This window comes from Capra hircus, chromosome 29 (genome assembly GCF_001704415.2).
Source record: "Capra hircus breed San Clemente chromosome 29, ASM170441v1, whole genome shotgun sequence".
Taxonomy (NCBI): domain Eukaryota; kingdom Metazoa; phylum Chordata; class Mammalia; order Artiodactyla; family Bovidae; genus Capra; species Capra hircus.
Window position 1 is genome coordinate 25,629,857 of NC_030836.1, and position 20,935 is coordinate 25,650,791.

At 38.8% G+C, this 20,935-nt stretch overlaps 1 protein-coding gene across 2 annotated transcripts in view; it reads right to left on the minus strand.

Annotated features, from left to right (window-relative positions):
* The window catches only part of LOC102189835 (L-lactate dehydrogenase C chain), a 40,510-nt gene continuing 29,662 nt past the window's right edge, over positions 10,088–20,935 (minus strand). Inside the window, exons 6-7 of one of the 2 annotated variants that reach the window (XM_005699532.3) lie at positions 17,008–17,131; positions 10,088–10,563 (exon numbers count right to left, since the gene is read on the minus strand). In XM_005699532.3, coding sequence (XP_005699589.1) covers positions 10,399–10,563; positions 17,008–17,131 — 289 coding nt within the window. In that variant the 3' untranslated portion in view covers positions 10,088–10,398. The remainder of the gene's footprint in view (positions 10,564–17,007; positions 17,132–20,935) is intronic. The other variant, XM_005699535.3, reaches the window with a different exon arrangement.

The window sequence follows — 20,935 nt, forward strand, 5'->3', positions numbered from 1 at the left end:
AAAGCCTTATACTCTTAATCATACATATGCAGGATTATAGTAACATTCTCATTTTTTTTCAAACCTGTATTTCTGGTAAGTTATTTTATTATAAAAATAATTTGCTGAAATTTTAAACACTACTAAAGGACCTAAAGTAGAATAAAAGTCCTTTTTCCCCACAAGAGGTATTTTGTGATTAAATATATGATCAATATAGTCTAAATATATTTCAGAGTGTGTGCATAGCTCAGTGGCATTTTTAGGCTTACCACTCCAGTCTCTGTGCTCTAAAAGGTCAAAAACCACAATAGCTTTCAGACTGGACACCAAGCCAAGTCAAGAAACAGAAAGGAGCAGGAGCAGTGGCCAGATCACTGCTCAGTGACAAGCTGTCCCAGTAACAACAGTTTTGGGGGAAATGCTCTTAACTTCCATGATACAAAGTTCAGATAGCCACTGACAGAAAAAAATTCAAGTCAGAAAAAGTTCTCATCTTAAATGATAAACTTTTTTACACTTACCTAAATTAAAACTGGTAAGTCTGATGTTTTGTGGAGGAAAAAAACATAGTTCTCTATCCAGCTCCAGCTGTGTACCATAGTTTCAACAATATTGACCCAATAAGAATAAGTTATGAAAAACTTTTGTTGCTACTCCGCTTAGCCTATTGTGCAAAAACATTTCCATTCATTCCATAAAACATTTAAGAAATAATATTCCCTTATCAAGTCTTTGAAATAATTTTTGTCAGAGAATAATCCATTTAGATCAAAAGCTTAGCTAAAAGGGAAACAGAGAAACAACTAAACATGGAATATAACTGTCAGGCAAAACATAAATCAGGCCTTAGTCCCACTAGACAAGGAAAAAAAGGTGACATAGTCTGATGTTTTAAACATTATTTTATCAGAATTCTCTTCTTATTGAGTTTAAAAAGTGGTAATTACTAGCCAGTTTAGTGGAGTTATAGTAATGGAAAACAAAAGAGAATTTTCAATAATAAAAAAGTATTAATAAGGATGAGTACTATGTAACAATATATGAAACAGTCCAACAGTATATAATGAACCAAGACACAACTCATGAAACGCCCTCAAAATATATTGGGGAAAAAAACTAGGAAATGCTAAGTGGATTTGATTAACTACATTTATCAGAGGTTGACAGATCATTAAAAATTAGTAATTTAGTGAAACTAAATAGTGAAGTCAGTAAGTGTGAATGGATACAGAAAGATGATACAATTAAGTCCATCCCCTGCCCCCAAATACATAAGGAACATTTATAAAGATTGTCGATTACCTGGGTCACAGTGCAAACCTTAACAGATTTCAGAGGGTGAATGTAAACCCACATTTCTGTGATCTCAATTCAGCTAAGTTAGAATCAACCACAATATAACACATTTTAAAATGTTTCAAGGCTAAAAGCATACTCTTAAATGAATCACTGAATTAAAGAGAAAACTAGGAATTACAAAATATTTATAACTGACAGTAAAAGTACCACAAAACAAAATGTGGTACTGTTAAAGTTTATATTCTTAAATGCATTTTTTAAACAAGAAAGATCAAGGATAAGAGTATTAATCATAAAGTAAAAGGAAGTTTTTATAAATGAGCAGAAAGTGGTAAGATTAAAAACACCAGTATCAATAAAATAGCTAATTCTTGGGGGAGAGGAGGACTAATAAATTAGAAAAATAACTAGCAATACTAGGGCACAACATCCCCAACAAATAGGAAACAGAAGAGTTAAGCACATATACAGTAGAGGTTTAAAAACTCATAAAACCCATGCCAATATATTTTAAACCTTGGGTGAAAGGGACAACTCAATTAAGAATGGAAAATCTGGACAAATTACACTGATGAAGTTTTATCAAAAATCTAGCCCCTCACCCTTCAAATTGTTTTATCAAAATTTCAAGAACAGTTCATTCTTATCTCAGGCAACCTGTTTGATTAGATAATAGGAAAAAATTTTTGGTGGGGACATAGTAAAACCTTGATACCAAAACTGAGCAAAGAGCACATGAAAAATAGTAAATCTTATTTACAGATACATACTAAATAAAATATTACAAATAAGTGGGGTTTTTGAAAAATAGTTCATGACCAAGAAAGTTTTACCCAGAAATGCAAAGATGGTTCAATATCAGAAAGTCTATTAATATATCACACCATGTTAGATTTAAAGAAAAAGATCATTTGAGTTGTAGAAAAACCTGATGAAATTCCAAATGAATTAAGAGTTTAATAAAGGTAAATTTCAACAATCTAGGAAGAAAAGGAAACAACCTGAAAAGGCATCAAAAATCAAAAACAAGCATCACAAATAATGAAGAAAAATTAGAAGGATTTCCATTGCAACCAAGAACAAGACAAAGATACCCACTATCACTGTTTCTGTTTAACATTTTACTGGAGTTCCTACAGCCAGTGCGATAGTACAGGAAAAGGATAAAGGTCTTATAGAAAAAAGGCCTTATTTGGAGGTGGTAGATGTGTCTAGCTGAAAATGTATACACACACCTCTTTTATTTAAAACACAGCTGCATAAAACTATAAAATTTATTTTGGGGCCTACAAGATATAGAAGGTATTTGACAACAGCAATCCAAAGGAGGAAGGGAAAGACACTAGTAGAGCACAGAAGTGACACCAGACAGTAACTCATATCTAGACAAAGAAAAAACACCAAAAAATGAAAAATAAGAAAGTTAATATTAACAAAACTATATTTTTTCTATTAGCTTCTACAAAAGACTTAAGATTATATAAAGCAATTATAACACATTACATTTTTAATACAGACATACAAAATAACACAAAAGTGATGAGATACTGAAGCTATAATGGAGCAAAGTTTCTGTATTTTAGAATTAAGTGTGCAAAATATAAAGTATGTCCTGGAACTTTAAGCTGATACTGTAACCACAAGAGAAAACCCTAAAAAAAAAGATCCTCAAAAAACATAATTTGAAATGTATTAAATATATTGTCACTCTACTTATTTAACTTTGCATATATGCAGAGTACATCATGTGAAATGCTGGGTTGGATGAATCACAAGCTGGAATCAAGATTGCGAGGAGAAATATCAACAACCTCAGCTACACAAATGATACCACTCTAATAGAAAGCAAAGAGGAACTAAAAAGCTTTTTATGAAGGTGAAAGAGGAGAGTGAAAAAGATGGCTTAAAACTCAACGTTCAAAAAATTAAGAGATCATGGCAACCAGTCCCATCACTTCATGGCATATAGAAGGGGAAAAGTAGAAACAGTAACAGATTTTATTTTCTTGGGCTCCAAAATCACTGGATGGTGACTGCAGCCATGAAATTAAAAGATGCTTGCTCCTTGGAAGGAAAGCTATGACAAGCCTGGACAGCATATTAAAAAGCAGAGACATTACTTTGCCAACAAAGGTCCGTCTAGTCAAAGCTATGGTTTTTCCAATACTCATGTACGGATGTGAGAGTCTGAGCACTGAAGAACTGACGCTTTTGAACTGTGCTGTTGGAGAAGACTCTTGAGAGGCCCTTGGACTGCAAGGAGATCCAACCAATCAACCCCCAAAGAAATCAGTCCTGAATATTCACTGGAAGGACTGATGCTGAAGCTAAAACTCCAATACTTTGGCCACCTGATGAGAACAGACGACTCATTGGAAAAGATTCTGATGCTAGGAAAGAGAGGGCAAGAGGAGAAGGGGGCAACAGAGCATGAGATGGCTGAATGGCAAGGGACAAGAGTTTGAGCAAACTTTGGGAGATAGGGAAGAGCAGGGAAGCCTGACGCACTGTAGTCCATGGAGTCACAAAGAGACAGACAAAACTTAGCATCTAAACAACAAAAAATAATTAAAATGGAACTTTAGAAACTATCCCCTTAAGGCAAAAAAAAAAAAGTAAAGGACAAGAAACAGGAGACGCAAGACATAGAAAAATAGCAAAATGGCAGGCATAAATCCAACATTACAATAACATTAAATGTGAATAAACAAGCCATTCAAAATGCAGAGATTTTCACAGTGTATAAAATGAGATCTATATTGCTTTCTAGAAGAGGCATCTTTTTTTGAGTACTATTTTCCAAAGCCTTTGAAAAGCACTAAACCCATCTTTGCTTGTTTGCATCCAGTTATGAGTCTATATATGTCAACTTGGTGGAGGACCTCTAAGTTGAACACCAAAGCAAACATTTGATGAAAACAAGAAACTAGGGTAATGGATAGCCTCTATAAAATGAATAGGGAAGAAAAAAGTCTGTAAACGTTGAAGTTGTGATAGTTAAGAACTGTGGCAAAGAATCTCAGGCCAAAGATACCATCAAGGAGTATTTCAAATTTAAGACATGACAAAAAAACTTAATCCTGTTCCTCAAAAAAGAAAAATTGCAAGAGAATTTTAGAAATATCCGAAACAAATGAAAACAACATCACAACATACCAAAATTTATGGGCTGCAACTTATACAGTGCTTAAAGGGAAAAAAATCAATGCCTGTTTGGAAGGAGCCCAGGTTTGATCCCTGGTTGGAGAACTAGATCCCATGTGCTGCAGCTGAGTTTGCTTGCCATAACAAAGACTGAAGATTCTGCATGCCACAACTAAACGTGGCGCAGCCAAGTAAATTAATTTTAGAAATGCCTGCAGATGCTTAACAGAAAACAGGAAAGATCTTAAATAAATAACTATCTTAAGAAACAAGAAAAAAAGAGCAGCCTAAATACAAAGAAAACAGGAAATAGTAAAGGCTAGAATGGAAGTAAAAAATAGAAAGTCAATAGAGAAAATTAATGACATCTTCCTAGAGAAGAGGAAGTCATTCACTTTCACTCATCTGGTGCTTAGCATTTACCTGGCATACAGAAGCTCAGTAAGTTTTCTGAATAAATAGATTAAAATATAGGACCCTTTCCAACTTTGAAACTTTATAGTTCTTTAATCAGGCAATGTTACTTGCAAAAAGGAATCACTATATTTCTAGCATGCTACATTGTTGTAATAAAGGTGGGAAATTATATATTTGTATTTGCAAAAGAAACTCTAGAAGATATACAGGAAACAGACAAACGGTTTCCTAAAGCGGAATTTAGGGGAAAGGTTAGATGGAAACAGAATGAAAATATGACATATGCATATCTTTTTATATTACTTTTATTTTTTAACCTTGTGAATGTATTACCTTTGAAAAATGTAGATAAGTACGTATTATCTTTAGTATATATCATTAAAATTTGCACTAAAAAAAAAACTGATTTGAGCTAGTACTTAGAAATAAATGATCAAGTATCCATAATTAAAGTACATGTCCAACTTATACTGTTGGATCTTTTTCCTGTATTCTAATTGGTGGAACTTCACAGTCAAGCAATTTAAACTAGACTATAACTTACTAGCCTAGAAGTTGAAACTATCACAAGGAAAAGGTTGTTGCTTAATGAGACGCCAATGCTTTCTAGATACTCTGAATTAGTACAGAGATTTAGTAGCATGGAGCAGAATTGACAAAACTAGCTTTGAAATATAGTTTTTAAAATGCTGTGTGTAGAAATGAGCACACCTAGCACTCAGATTATAATATCATACTCTTAAGGAATCAGGCTCCCTGAAAAAAAGGCTGATTTATGATTGAGGCAGGAAATATATGAGATGAAGAAGCTGAGACATCTTACATGCCAGAAACTAAGGAAGTGCTCAAAACAAAAACTCTATATTGATTGGAGGTATGTCAAAAGGACACAGTTGTCAATTGACAGGTTGCACACTCTTTCTGCTACCTATTTCTCCAGTTGTTCTAGTGAGCTGAGCTTCCTAGTCAAGCAAAGGGGCACCTCATACTGTTACTACATGAGTGAAAGTGAAATATCAACATGCTTTCACATAGAGATGTTTCTAACACAGAGGATACCAATAAGAACTATAAAAAGCAGCCCCCTCTGGATGCAACAATAGAAAACAGCACCTGTTCCTCTGGGGTAAGCCAACAGGGGCTGGATAGGCCCCCACTCACCTCTTGAACTAGACGCAACCTGCACAACCATATGCAGTGGACTTGCCTGCACCCGAGGAAAGTTTGCTTAACCCAATGGCACAGAATGAACGAATGAATGAAAGTCGCTTAGTCGTGTCCAACTCTGCAACCCCATGGACTGTAGCCTGGCAGGCTCCTCTGTCCATGGAATTCTCCAGGCCAGATTACTGGGGTGGGTAACCTTTCGCTTCTCAAGGGGATCTTCCCAACCCAGGGATCGAACCCAGGTCTCCTGCATTGCAGGCAGATTCTTTACTGTCTGACCCGCCAGGGCTCAGAGCGCATAACTTCTCTGGAGAAGGGGGAGAGGAGGCAGACTTTTAATAACTGCTTTTATCACCAGGTTAAGTCACATAGTTACAAAGTAGTTAGAAATTTCTGAAAGGATATTACTGTTTTTTTTTTTTTTTAATTATTCTTACATAAATAAGTATCTGGTACTTCACTGGAAAACTACTGTTCTATAGGCCTTGGCCAAAAAAATACAACCCCTGGTTGTCTCCAGCCCACTGGGAAAGAAGCCATGTGCAGAACATGAGGCTTCTAAAAGAGGACACAAGTCAGGGTGAGTCAGGGCCTTTGGTAATCCCAGAGCCACCAGCCAGATTCCAAAGAGGGAGCTCAAGTGGGTTTTCTGGGACACTCTACTTGAATTATTGTTCACTAGTCAACACAATAGATCTTCAAAAGAGAACAATTAATTAACATGATAAGGAGGTGACTTCATTCTTTGGACTATATGTCATAATTGTGTTCTGACAGCCTTAACAAAAACAGCCTCCATCATTTGCAGGTGTGAAGATAACAGTTCTCCACCAGGCTGTTTATTTTTGCTGAAGACAGTAAGAGATTGACAGGCTATAAATGACACTTTTATTTTTTATTTATTATGTTTACAGGCTTCACTGGTTGAGTCAATGGTAGGCTTGTTAAGTGATGAAAGGAAATTTTATTAAAGCAGCATGTATTTATTTTATTCTAGAATAATAAAGTACATGAAGAGTTTTCTGGTTTGTTCATAATCTGTTAAAAATTGAGTTATTTTGCTGATGTGGTAACTCACTTGAGGACCTCGCCACTTCTGAAAATGCCATATACCTACCTGCTTCTTAAATTTGTCCAAGCACCTAACAGACTTGTTCAGAGCTGAAGCAGCAAGCAACTGACTGCTCTTGAACAAGAGCTGCTTTTCTGGGGCTACAGCTGACTATGCTAGGAAGCAGCCATGGAGCAAGGCAGCACAGGCAGATGAAAAAACTTTCTCTTTAAAGGCAACATACTCAAATGACTCTCTGGCATAGCTAATTTCTGTTATCACATATTAGCTTATATATGATCCCCTAAGCTTAATTTTTTTAATAGGCTGACTGCACTGACTTGTTGACAACAGTGTACAACTTAACTTTTAGTAAGATGCTGACTGCACAGGCCAAGTGGCAGCCAATCCACTTCCTATAGTGAAGCTCTTCCTCTTCTGAAGTTCACACTTGATGGTGGCCATCCTGAGGAAAAACTGCAAAGCCTCTTCCGATTTGGAATTGGTCTGTAGTGAGAGGGGTCATATACAGTACTCCTGGGCGCCAGTGGGGGAGGAGGTGCTGCAGACACTTAGGGAATGATCCAGAAGACAAACCAAGTGGAGGGGGAGGAAAAAGGCGCAGTAAAGAGGCGTTAAGAGGGATGAAGGAAGGAAAAGGGGCTGCTCCACCAAAAATGAGACTTAGCACTGGGAAAGCTCTTCCTCCCATTTGCCCTCCCCAGCTCTTAGCTCCAGGCTGGAGCCCAGCATTCTTGGCGAGTCCACAGGCCCCAGGCCAGAAGGTTCAGGCGCGCAGTACCTCAGCCCACCTTCAGATGCATGCAGAGCCAGCCTCCCCTGAGCGGCAGGCACACCACCAGCCCGCAGGGAGCAAAGAGCCAACGCCAGGAAACAGAAATTCACTCCCACAGCCCCCGATTCTCCCACAGGTGCGGACGACTCCCGCAGCCCAACTCAGGCTGCCCACGCAAGAGGAAGAGGAAGATGGAGAAAGCTGGCGGAAGCTCAGAGGAGGAAAGCCGCTGGCTACTGAGGCTGCGCGAGGCGGCGGCCAGCCGCGCACACCTCGCGGGCCGAGGCCACCTGGAGCGGGCGCTGGACACTCAGCGATGAGGCGGCGCGCCCGCTGCCTGCCACCTGCGCACCCTGCAGGCTGATGCTTCTGGCCGGCGGGCTTCAGAGGCTCACTGGGCTCCAAGCGCACAGGGTGAAGCAGGCACACTCGGCCATCACACAGAGCATTCCTTGCCCAGAATCCAGCTACAGGGGAGCCCAAGTAAATTTATTTTTAAAAACCTTGTCTAAATGTATAGGATAAGTAAGGACTTTTGCTTCCTGATTCAGAAAGTTCCCCTGGAGAATGGAATGGCTACTCACTCCAGTATTCTTGCCTGGAGAATCCCATGGACAGAAGAGCCTGGCAGGCTGCAGTCCTGGGGGTCAGGAAGTGACGACTGAGAGACTAACCCTGTCACTTTCACTTTTTCACTGGGAATTTTTTACCAGGGCTGTGGGAGAAAGGAATCGCAGGGCTGCTTTTTACCACCCACAAATATGAGCTGAAGTAGAAAAAAATTTTGAACACTCTATGCAAGAGATTTTTTAAATGAGATGCAAAACTAAGACTTTGATCAAGGCAGTGCTAATTGATAACCATAGACACAACTGATAACCATTTCTACAGCTCATTATTTATGAAGTCTGTTAAATGTAGAATATAATAAAATCCCCCCTCATTCCTTACTTGTCCCACCACATTCTACTTGACTGTTTTCTAACTCACTTGTGAATCATAAAACATAATACACATCTGACAAATTCTTTTACAAAATGTAGAGCAGTGTTTCTCAACTTTTTTTTCATTGTCTACTCAAAAGCTTTTTCAGACATTATCCCTAAGTGTTCAGCTCCCTCACCTGTCCCCACATTGTGAAATTAAATATTATAGAATGAGACTTGTGTCTGGTAGGCCTGAGCTTTGGCGAGTCAAACCTTTGTAATATCAAAGATTTTTTTCACCAACCTCCCACCCAAGAACCAATTTTCACCCCTTGGGACAGTAATGGTCCAGTTGAGAACACACAGTGTAGAGCAATTTTATTCCCTAGAATATTCCCTGTAGAAAGTATATTTTTCAGCTTTTTTGATCTCTGCAAGGTTTTCCTAAAATGAAGTTTTAATTTGGTATATAAGAGGAACTTTAAAAAATAAAAAGACAAACCCACATTAGACTCCCCTCCTCCCCATCCTAATGAAACTCTCACTCACGACCATATTTTGTACATTCAAGGGAAGAGGTGGAAAAAAAAGGAGAGAACAAAATAATGGGAAACTAACCATATTCAGTAGTAGATGACTGAAAGCTATTAAACACCAAGACTAGCAAGAGAGTGAACCATAACTCTCTGACCAAATGGGGTTGCCTCCACTAGAGCCATGTAAGTCCTCAGGGCCTGTATGCAAGCCTTCTAATTCTCCCACCGGTCCTGTCCTAGTCTAATTGATAAATTACCTTGGTCCTGACTTTTCAGTTTTTGTTTCATTGTCTATTTTCTATAGCTGCCTTAAATTCTTTGTGGAATCAAGGAAATATATATTTTTGTATGAAGCACGTGTACTCCTAACATTGGACACCAAGAGGGAGCTACCAATTGACTGTCGAGGTACCCTAAATCTTCCTGTGAGATACTTGAAGGCAGAAATCATGTCATCCTGACCTCATAACCATAATACAGTAAGCAGACTAGTCGTATGCTAAATTAATAACCTGGTCTAAACTCCCTGTGTGGTATTTCAACAGTGGGACCAAATCAACTATTTGAGTTTATATTAATTGGTATAATACTTGCAAGGTGAAGATACCTCATTTAATTTTTTTAGGCCATAAAGTTTTATTTCTATTTTCCTTCTGATATACATTGATATTAATTGTAATGATTATAAGTAGATGCATGAAGTTAGTGAAGCAATATAAAGTGAATATGCTGATGTCCTAATGGAAGAAAGCACAAGATGAAATTTCAATTCTAGAAATCCCATTGTTTTATGAGAAGAATCATAAGCTCTGTATAAATGATTATACATATTCTAATAAACCTGAAGCCAACTTTTACATTTATGACATACATTTGTACAGGTTGAGCCCATTAAAATAGAGCTATAAAAGATTCCTAAAGGGGAGAAATTCTTTACCATTTCCTTTTTCTAGTCTTGAGAGACTGGAGTTATGTCATAGGTCCAATGTTCTTTTTATTTTTTACAGATCAGGTGAGAATACTTTCAAAATATACAGCCTACTATCTTCTGTTCTCTAAAACGCGGAACATTAAAAAGTTTTAAAATTTCAGGTCTTTTTGGATGTTCCAAAGTGTGCTTGCACTCTTCTTAAAAAGGGCCTCCTCCTCAGAATTCAAGTTAACTTTCACAACATCTGAGACACCATTTCGTCCCAAGACACAAGGGATACTGAGGAAGATTTCTTCTTTTATTCCATATGAGCCCTAAAAGGCAAAATTAGGTTATTATTCAGTAATGTGATATGGAAAAGCTGCTATGCAAGAGAGCTTCAGAATTAGAATATACAGAGAGCATATGGAACTCAAGAATCACTGAGGGCAGTGGAGAGAACACCACCAAAAGCATCGTAATGTCTTATGACCATGTAAGAACTTGTGTTTAATGACACAAAGAACATTCCAGAGGACTTCAAAGGAACCAAAAAAGACATTGTCTACTTTAGCCTTAACCTTTGTCATATTTCTGTCTAAGGGAAAGGATGTCATGCAGTCTGATGAAGGACTATGCAGCCTGTGAGATCACGCAGCCTGTGTTTGTTTTTTGGTGTAAAATAAGAGAACAGCGAAGGCAGAAGTAGGAAGTAGCTAGAAAAGCTCTGCTCTGCATAATCTCTACACCAGGGGATGCCATTAAGTTTGGACAACAGGTGCTAACAGGTGGCTTCTCAAGTTTCCAGAGGTAGAGCCTAAGGTTACAAGGTCCTCTCATGCCCAGCAGGGTTTATGTAATCTCCCTGCCAGTCACTAATGGAATGCACCCCTGCCCTCTTGGCTGGCCCCTGACTTCTATCCGGGTCCTTCATGATGGACAGCACCGTGGAATAGGTGCAGCCATGGCCACCACCCTATCCTGGGGCCATGGAACCTTCCATCAGCAGCCCTGATGTTCCCTTCAACCCTGGAGCTGAAGCCAAGGCTGTAGAGGCAGCTACCAGAGCCTATTACAACCTGGGTAACTCACACAATGCCTACATGACCACACACTAGCCTCCACCTCCTCCCTGGAAGATAAGAAAACTCAGTAGATCTCTCACACCTCTCTGCCTCCCACTACCCATTGCATTTTCCTACCTCACCCCTTGGGGTTGAACATAGGGTTGGAGGCGGCAATGGGAAGGTCTTGTTCTTCCTCCAAATCTGACTGTAAAGTTGCCAGGAACTAGCACAGAGCAAGGCAGAGGCTCCTTGACTCTGGAGTGGTGCCCCCCAGCTTCCCCTGATAGCTCAGAGTCCGCTGGCACTACTCAGCCAAGCCTCCCTCTCACCATCTCTGGGGCTCTCCTCGGGAGCTCAGTGTTCCTGTTTTATTCTAGTGGCCCACAGAAGGACTCCCTATCCATCTCCTCCACTGCAGTCCAGCCCCCTCATTTTGGTAGCCACTCGATACTCAACCTCAACTGATTTCCTCAGACTAGTTACATGTCTTCTCCTGGCAGGGTTCCCCACCAGGCTCTACTCACATTCACTTCACTCTGGTCTATGCCTAGCCATGGAAGGCTGCTGGCCCACCAGACTGCCCACGCACATTCCCTTCCCAGTCACACTCCAGCTCCAGTTACACTCACCTCCTCCCACTTCCCTTTCCTGTCCGTGGTCCTGGTGCTACCTCTGGGTAGCTCAAGGCCTTTTGGAGCTTGAACATGAGCTGCAGGGGTTGGTTGGGCGGCATCAGGAAAAAGGCTAGTGTGGCTGGAGCAGAAGCCATTCTCCTTCCCTGCTAGTGATTCAGGAATTTGTTCCCTCTACTTTCAATGTGTCTCTTCCTACTAGCAGGGGCTTCTTAAAACTGGAAATGCATGTCCATCCCACTTAGGGGCTGCTGGGTGGACTGGAAAAAAGGGCCCTACCCCTATGTGCTGACCACGACCTCCTGCCAGCCCCTCAGCCTACCCTCTTTCCCTTTAAGCATCATGCCTGGCTGGCAATATGACCCCTGGATGTACTGAAATTTGCTTCCTTTTGTCCTAGACTGGCCATGAAGTGAGGAAATGGTTATTTAAAGAGAATGCTCTATTTATTGACCCCCCCAAAAAAAATCATAATTAATGTACTTAATGTAATATTAAATAAACTCTATTGCCAACTTTATTTGCTGAAAATGTGAATAAAAATGAACTGGGAGAAAAGAATAACAGCATACAAATGATTCTGCTCTTAATGTCAAATGTTTAAGTATTTCCTATAAAATATAACTCATCTATTGATTTGTTCAGTAATGACTAAGAAATTCCCATATTACTCAATCTCTTTTGAGGAGCCTTCATTTGATACCTAACTCTTCTTCAGGGGCCCTCTGGAGGTAATTGCTTATTCTCCCAGAGCCCCTCTCGTCCTCAAAAGAGGAACAGTGTGTGGAATCCGCTGTATACTCCTGTCTTGTCCAAATTATTAATCCCTTGCTCTCTTAAAAAAATTCCCCCTATTTTTTGAGGCTCGTCTTATTTAGCTCTTCTCTTTCTAATCACCATCTCCAAACCTATTGAGTATTCCATGTTATTCATAAAAGACTCTTAACACCTAATAATCTTCCCTCTCAGTTTCTGCCCTTATCCTTGGTGATGTCATTCTCCATGTGGATAAATCAACCAATTCCCTTTCTTTCCAGTTTCTTGTCTTCTTTCTTTAGTTCATGAGACCTTCTCTTCCCACCCCAAGTATCCCACTCTGAACTTTGTTATGAGATTCCTCCAACTTAAGATTTATTTCTTGGGTCCATTCTGTAACCCTTTTGCCATTCTAAGACCCTTTGCCTATTTTAATTTTTAGCTTTTATAAATATTTCTTAAATCTTTACTAATCATTTTCTTTTGTAATTTATTCATTTGTATGTATATAACATTTAAGGGCAAAGGTCTTGAATTTGACTGTGACCCTTTAGTAGAAGGTCAAACATATTTTTAACATGTGTAGAAACCAAAATCACCTATATCTATCTCTGTCTTCCTCTCTCTCCTCCTTTTAACACTCCCGAAATAAAACCCAAACCCCAATGAATTCAGCTATCTATTTCTTCATTCCTACACACAGATCCCTAGAGAAAATGAGACAACAAAGTCGTTGATATGTTAAAATTAATGCTTATCAATTTCAAATGAGTCCACGTGATAGAAATTCTGCCTTGATTCTGTTAAATTCTATTTCTTATTGTCTACAATGGTGATTTCAAATTTTCTCAAACATCCGACTTTTCTCTATCTCCCTTGACTTTCAGCAGATGATTTTGTCTCCTTTCACCAAAAAGATAGACATCATCAGATGCTTCCAATGCCAAACTTACAAATCTATGATTCACTGTTTTCTTTGTTCAGTTCAGTTGCTCAGTCGTGTCCGACTCTTTGCGACCCCATGAATCGCAGCACCCCAGGCCTCCCTGTCCATCACCATCTCCCGGAGTTCACTCAAACTCACGTCCATCGAGTCAGTGATGCCATCCAGCCATCTCATCCTCTGTTGTCCCCTTTTCCTCCTGCCCCCAATCCCTCCCAGCATCAGAGTCTTTTCCAATGAGTCAACTCTTCACATGAGGTGGCCAAAGTACTGGAGTTTCAGCTTTAGCACCATTCCTTCCAAACAAATCCCAGGGCTGACCTCCTTCAGAATGGACTGGTTGGATCTCCTTGCAGTCCAAGCGACTCTCAAGAGTCTTCTCCAACACCACAATTCAAAAGCATCAATTCTTCGGTGCTCAGCCTTCTTCACAGTCCAACTCTCACATCCATACATGACTAATGGAAAAACCATAGCCTTGACTAGACGGACCTTAGTCGGCAAAGTAATAGCTCTGCTTTTGAATATGCTATCTAGGTTGGTCATAACTTTTCTTCCAAGGAGTAAGCATCTTTTAATTTCATGGCTGCAATCACTATCTGCAGTGATTCTTTGTTACCCCCTATTAAAACAGATATCTGTCCCTCCTCCTTCCTAGGGCTAATATCTTCACGAATGCTCTGCTTATTTTTTTTAATTTTTTTTTTTAATTTATGTTAGATGTGGTGGGTCTTTGTTGCTATGTATGGGCTTCTCTTATTGCTGAGCATGGGATCTAGGGCATGGGCTCGGTTCTTGCGGCGCTCAGGCTTAGCTGGTCTGCAGCATGTGGAATCTTCCTGGAGCAGGGTTCGAACCCATGTCCCCTGTGTTGGCAGGCAGATTCTTAACCACTGTGCAACCAGGGAAATCCGAATGCTCTGCTTATTAACCAACACTCTCTCTGCTTATTATTTCTATCTCCAATATCTTCTTTACATCTTATCTTTTAAAAGAAAAAAAAAACTCGCCCTGCCCTGATTTTGCTCCCCAATTACTGCTCTATTTTCACAGTCACTTACCTCAAAAGAGCTGTTTACACTGGCTTTTGGGCTTCCCTAGTAGCTCAGATGGTAAAGAATCTGCCTGCAATGCAGGAGGTCTAGGTTCAATCCCTGGGTCAGGAAGATCCCCTGAAGAAAGGAATGGCTACCCACTCCAGTATTCTTGCCTGGAGAATTTCATGGACAGAGGAGCCTGGTGGGCTACAGTCCATAGGGTGGCAAAGAGTTGGACACAACTGAGCGACTTCCACACTGGCTTTAATTTCCCCAGCTACTTAAGAGGTTATGTCAGGTGGAAATGATTTTGCCTCCCAAGGGACATTTGGTAATGTCTGGAGACATTTTTGATTGTCAAAATTGGTATGTACTGGCATCTAATGAGTAGAGGCCAGGGATGCTGCTAACATCCCACAACACAAAAGTCATCCCCAACAATGAAGAATTACCTGGTCCGAAAGTCAACACTGCCGAAGTTAAGAAGACCCTGGTGTTCTCCAATCAGACTTTTTCATTCTTGTTACTTTATTAAACATCTCCTGCTAAGGCTCTCAATGACATATGTCACTTTATCTTCCTGATTTTCAAGCCTTCATTTTACATGACTTCACATCAGTCAACAACAGAAAGCCAATCCTTTCATCTTTAAGGCATCCTCCTCTCACTTGGTTACCATGGTTTTGTGTTCTCTTGGCTTCTCTTTTAGCTCTGGCCACCACTTAGTCACCTCCGTGGACTCACACTATAAACTCAGCTTTCAAAACTGAAATTCCTTAAGACTCAGTCTGTCTTGTCACTTTATACTCCCTCCTTAGGCAAGCTCATTGAAATTCATGATTTCAGTTATCATGTGTAAGGGATAGCTATTGTCTTTGCCTGTCAAGTATCTCTTTCTCTTTTTTTTTGACAGACCCTCTCCTTTCCTTTCAGTAACTTCCTCTCCCCAACTGACAAGTATCATGGGAATGGACAAGTAATCCCAAAAAGGCCAATTATCAAGAAACTAATATGGGTAATGGAGAGGCAGGGTACTGATACTGTCGGCTCTAAACATGCAGCTGATGGGAACCATCTTTGTTGCTCCATGAAAAATGTCCACAGGATATTAATGCCAACAAGAGCGATAAGATGAGCAAAGATTGTGGAGAGAAAAAATAGCTCGAATGATACAATTTGAGCATGTGGTTCAGGCCTCCTTGGCATTTCAGTTACATGAATCAGCATATGCTCTTTCGCCTAAGCTAGTTTGAGTTGGCTTCTGTGGCTTACTGCTTTCATGGTGATGATGCTCCATTTATAACTGCAACCCAAAACTCTTTTATGAATTCCAGAAGCTTGTACCCAACTGCCTATTTTCTCTCAGACATTACAAAGGCACCTCAAATTCAATTTCTCCCTAATTGCAAACATGATCTTCAAATCTGATTCTCTTTGAATATGCCTTCCCTCAGTGGATTATACTACCATTTAACTGTGCAAAACAGAAATCTAAGAATGACCTTTGTCTCCCTCATTTTCCACCTCACTCCATTACCAAGACCTATGAATTTTACCTCTAAAATACAATGTATCTCAAATTTGTCCCCATCTCTTCATCTCTACTACTACTTTTTTCTGTAATACACAGCCTCTTCCCAAGTTTGTCTACCTATACTTTTGTCCCCTTCAAATCTGTTCTGTCCATCACAACCCCAGGAATCTTTTTAACAACAAAAGCAAAGACTGTGAAACCAGTCCTTTTCTTAAGTTCTTCGGTAGATTTCCATAGCTCTTATGGTAAGAACCCAAACACCTTTGTAAGACTTATAAGACTTTCAGTGGCCCAACCTGCCAACTTCCCCCGGCCTTATCATATACCTCCCTATGTTCCCTTTGCTCTGTGCATTTCGATAACCGACCTTTTTTTCCTTCCAGATTCTCAAGTGCCCTCTTTTTATATCTACCTCAGGTCCCCTTCACATGTGTTCCTCCCTCTGCTTGGAATATTAGTCCAGCCTTCCAAATTAACTCCTACTCATTATTCAGATTAGGTCACATTTTACTTCCTTAGAAAATCCTGCCTGCCTGTACCAAGAATGGCCCCTACCCAGAGCAGTTAAAGTCTCTTCTTGTATACTCTAAGAACTTCATCGTTTGTCATCATGGCACTTAACAAAATGTGTTATTATTGGCTTTTGTAACTGTTTTATTAAGTTGCTATCTTTCATTAAACTCTATAAGGTCAGAGACTCTGACTGTTTTGTTCACCAATATATTCTCAACATTTTGTGTAATGCCTGGCACATAGTAAGGACTCAGCATTATTAAAAGAATGATAAGTGAAGATTCTATTTAAGCCTACCTTCACCATAGTGGATACTGGATGCACTCTCCTAAGATTTTTCAAAATTGATTTTACCAGATCTGTCACAGACAGTCCAATACCCCAAGAGGTATACCCCTTCAGCTTGATAATCTCATAGGCACTACAGTTGTGGAAAGTAAGAAAATCAAATTCATGAGAATTGATTCAGAGAGAACATATTTTTCAAGCATCTATTCTAAAGCAACCTACATTTCAATAACACTCTTAAAATTTTCTTAGAGATCTCTTCTTGAAATTATCTCTGAATAGGCAATAAAAATTTCTATATTATTCTCGTAAACTTCATTATTCACTGTAAGTAGTAATTTACCCTTTGTTTACCATAAAGGCACAGTACTAGGTCATTTGTGCCACTCGAAATGAAACTTAGCTTCAAATTTTTGTATTTTTGCTTAAATATCCAAACATAGAATCTGATCACATTGAAAGCATATATATCTTGCTGACCACATAAAATTTTTAAGGTGTCAATGTAACTTTATATAATTATAAGATAATTTATATCTTTTCCCTAAGGATATATTATTAATAATATATTAAAGCATGGGGAAATGTTTTGATATTTTTTCAAAGGAAAATAGCATAATCCTAAATATTATGTAATTTCTTATCTCAGGCTTGTAAAAAACATAATGTACTTTTATAGGAACTTTAGAATTATATCAATCCACCAAATTATTACATGATTATTTTTGAGTAACAGGCCTACAGGCGACCTCTTCTTTATGCTTATGAATGTTCTTATTTTCTGTAATAAATATGTATTTTATTTTTGCATTACCACCAATAGCAATGTGAGTTTGGACTGACAGTAAAACTTAAAGGACAAAGAGGTTTTAACTTAGCTCAGATTTTATATATTTTTGAGAAAAGGATCCAGGACAAGAAACACAGAATGTACAGCATCACTATTTGTATCAGGGGTTCTTGCAACCACCTAGGCACAGCTTCAAGGCTCCAGGGCAGCATACAACATACTCAGTAGCAAATGGATCAGCTCAACATAGACTATACTTATTGTGGTGTCCTGTGATTTGACTATCAATCCAAAACCAGGGCACTATTAGAGGCCATGAAGATTGGTATCAAAATTAAGATTAACTTTCAGACTCTCAATATAACTAAGACTCTGTGCGGTTATTAATTTAAAAAAAGGAAAGGAAGTTTAGCCTAGTGACTGACTGACTGGTGGTCTTTAGAGCTGAATAAAGCTATGCGTTAGGTAACTGAGAACAAATCTTAATAGTGGAATCTGGAGAAGAGGGTTGAAAAGAAAATGGCTAAGAACATAATCCTTTAGTTGTTAACCAATCTAATGAAATTAAGACTTCTGATATAAAAGGGAGAATCAAGAAAAAGCAGTCTTAAGGCAGGTATTTTAAGACAAAAACTGACCCATATTGTAAAGTAAATGCTCCATTCAGAAACTGGAACGACATCCTATTGAATCATGTTGTCACTCCCCTGCAATTGTTAGTTAGGCGCTAAAAAATTAGAGTTGAATAATATAAGAGTTGAGTTATTTTAAGGAAAGTACTAGCAGTATCCTGAGGAGTCTTTATAACTATAGACCCTCTGCTAAATGAAAAAGGGGTAAATACTTTAATTTTGGACACTACATTGTTAAGGACTAACTGGAAGGAGTACTCATCTGTAATGTGTTGCAGTTTTTGGTATTCAAATCACACAGGACTTCAGTGGAAAATGTGATCTTAATCACTATTCCCTTATAGCAACAGCGTTTCAAATGAAAAAGAAACTAACAGTCCCTGTAGTACAATTATCAGGGACTGGGCAGACAAAAGTCCAACAATGTGACATCCCTATAAAGATGGGTTACTCCATGACGTCTGGAAAGCAGTCTTGGCTAAAACACGTTCCTTAGTGTCTAGGTTAGAGTTGTCCTGCCAGATCAGATAGATTCCTGCATTTACTGGGAAACAGCTCCCAATAGCCCCTATAATGGGAAATACATAGTAGATGGGGGAAAGGGACTTTTTTTTGAGAATGATATGAAGTGATTCTTTAATATTAACATGTTTCATTTGGTAGGCATTAATTTAATCTCTTATCCAAAGCTATATGACATAACAAACGTTTGTAGGTCCTCTTAAGAAGATTTAAGAAAATGAAACATACTACTAACAACCATCAAAGAAAATATAGTTTTGGATTTAACCTGAAATTTCCAATTGATGTGGGAATAGTTTGACCAGAAGAGGAAATGTTTGGTTCAGAGAAACTGAACACATAATTAAATACAGCTATCAAATAACTTTAATAAGGTACAAATGATGGTAAATAAAAGGAAAACTAAGATAGTATAATTAATTAAGAATTATCAAAACATCTGGTGAGGGATTTTGGTTACCTATTTAATTTTATATATTCTGGTGATTATAGGTACACAAAGCTTGTTTTTTTCTATGTATAAAATATTAGGACATGTTTGTCATAAGAATTATGAGCAATATATAACACAAAGATAACCACCCAGGTCATGATGAGATATCAAGGTAAAGGGTTAACTGTAGGTATGAATGTTTTCCAAAAAGCTAGGCATATTTGGAAAGATGACTTTGAGTATGCTTTTTCACAAAACAGTTGTCTAGGTTTAAAAACCTAGGTGGCTCAGACAGTAAAGAATCTGCCTGCGGTGCGGGAGACCTGGGTTTGATCCCTGGGTTGGGAAGATGCCCTGAAGAAGGGAATGGCTACCCACTCCAGTATTCTTGCCTGGAGAATTCCATGGACAGAGGAGCCTGGAGGGCTATAGTCCATGGGGTCACAACGAGTTGGACACGACTGAGCAACTTTCACCTTCAAGTACTGGAGGGTTCTAGGAAGATGGAGAGTAGGAAGCACCAGGAATCTCTCTCTCCACCTAGACAATAAATGCAATGCCAGACTCTGTTTGATATAACTTTTGGGGAAACTCTGGAGTCTTCTGAAAGCTCAAAACTTCCAAGGGAAGGCTTGTATATTAAATTGTGGTTAATTTAAGCTCTTAGCACAGTAGCAGCTATTCACATGTACCCAAAGCAGCTTGCGCACAGCCTGTGAAAAGGACTCTTTTCTTCAAATAGCAGAGATCTGTTTTCTAATGAATGATTACTGCTTCTGATAACAGAGGTGGAGACAAAGAGGGCAAAGCCATTATTGTTTCATCTCTCCACAACTATTGCAAGCTTCTCCCCTTTTTATTAAGGTGGCCTCTAGGGAATGTAAAGACCAAGTACCCTTTTCCTCTTCCCTTAATATTTCTTTTTTCCTCTTGGGAGCCAGACACTGAAGACCAGAATATACAAAATCAACTGCATATTTTGAGGAAATTAGAAAGTAACCACCTATGTGCACAGGCTTAGAAACAACATCAAAGACCATAAGATTACAACTCAGGCTGGTCTTGGCACAGAAAGAGCTTTCAACAATCAAAACACAAAAGCAATACCAACAAGAACAAAAACTCAGCAAGCCCTGGGGACTGGATAGATTCTGATTTCTAAAGTTGCCACATTATTAGATTAAAACATCTGGTTTTCAACAACAACAAAAAATCACAAGGTATACAAAAATACATGCAAGTACAGCCCATTCAAAGGAAAAAATGAACCAACAGAAACTGTCCCTGGAGGAAAAAAACTGATGGCAGATATACTGGACAAAGACTTTAAAACAACTGTCTTAAAGATGCTCAAAAATCTAAAGGAAGCTATAGTGAAAGTCAAGAAAATGATGAGTGAACAACATGGAAATACCAATAAAGAAACATAAAACCTAAAAATAAACCCCAGACCCCAAATCCTAGAGCTGAAAAAAACAATAAGTGAAATGAAAAAGAAAAATCACTAGATGGATTAAACAACAGATTTGAGCAGGCAGAAGACAGAATCATTAAACTTAA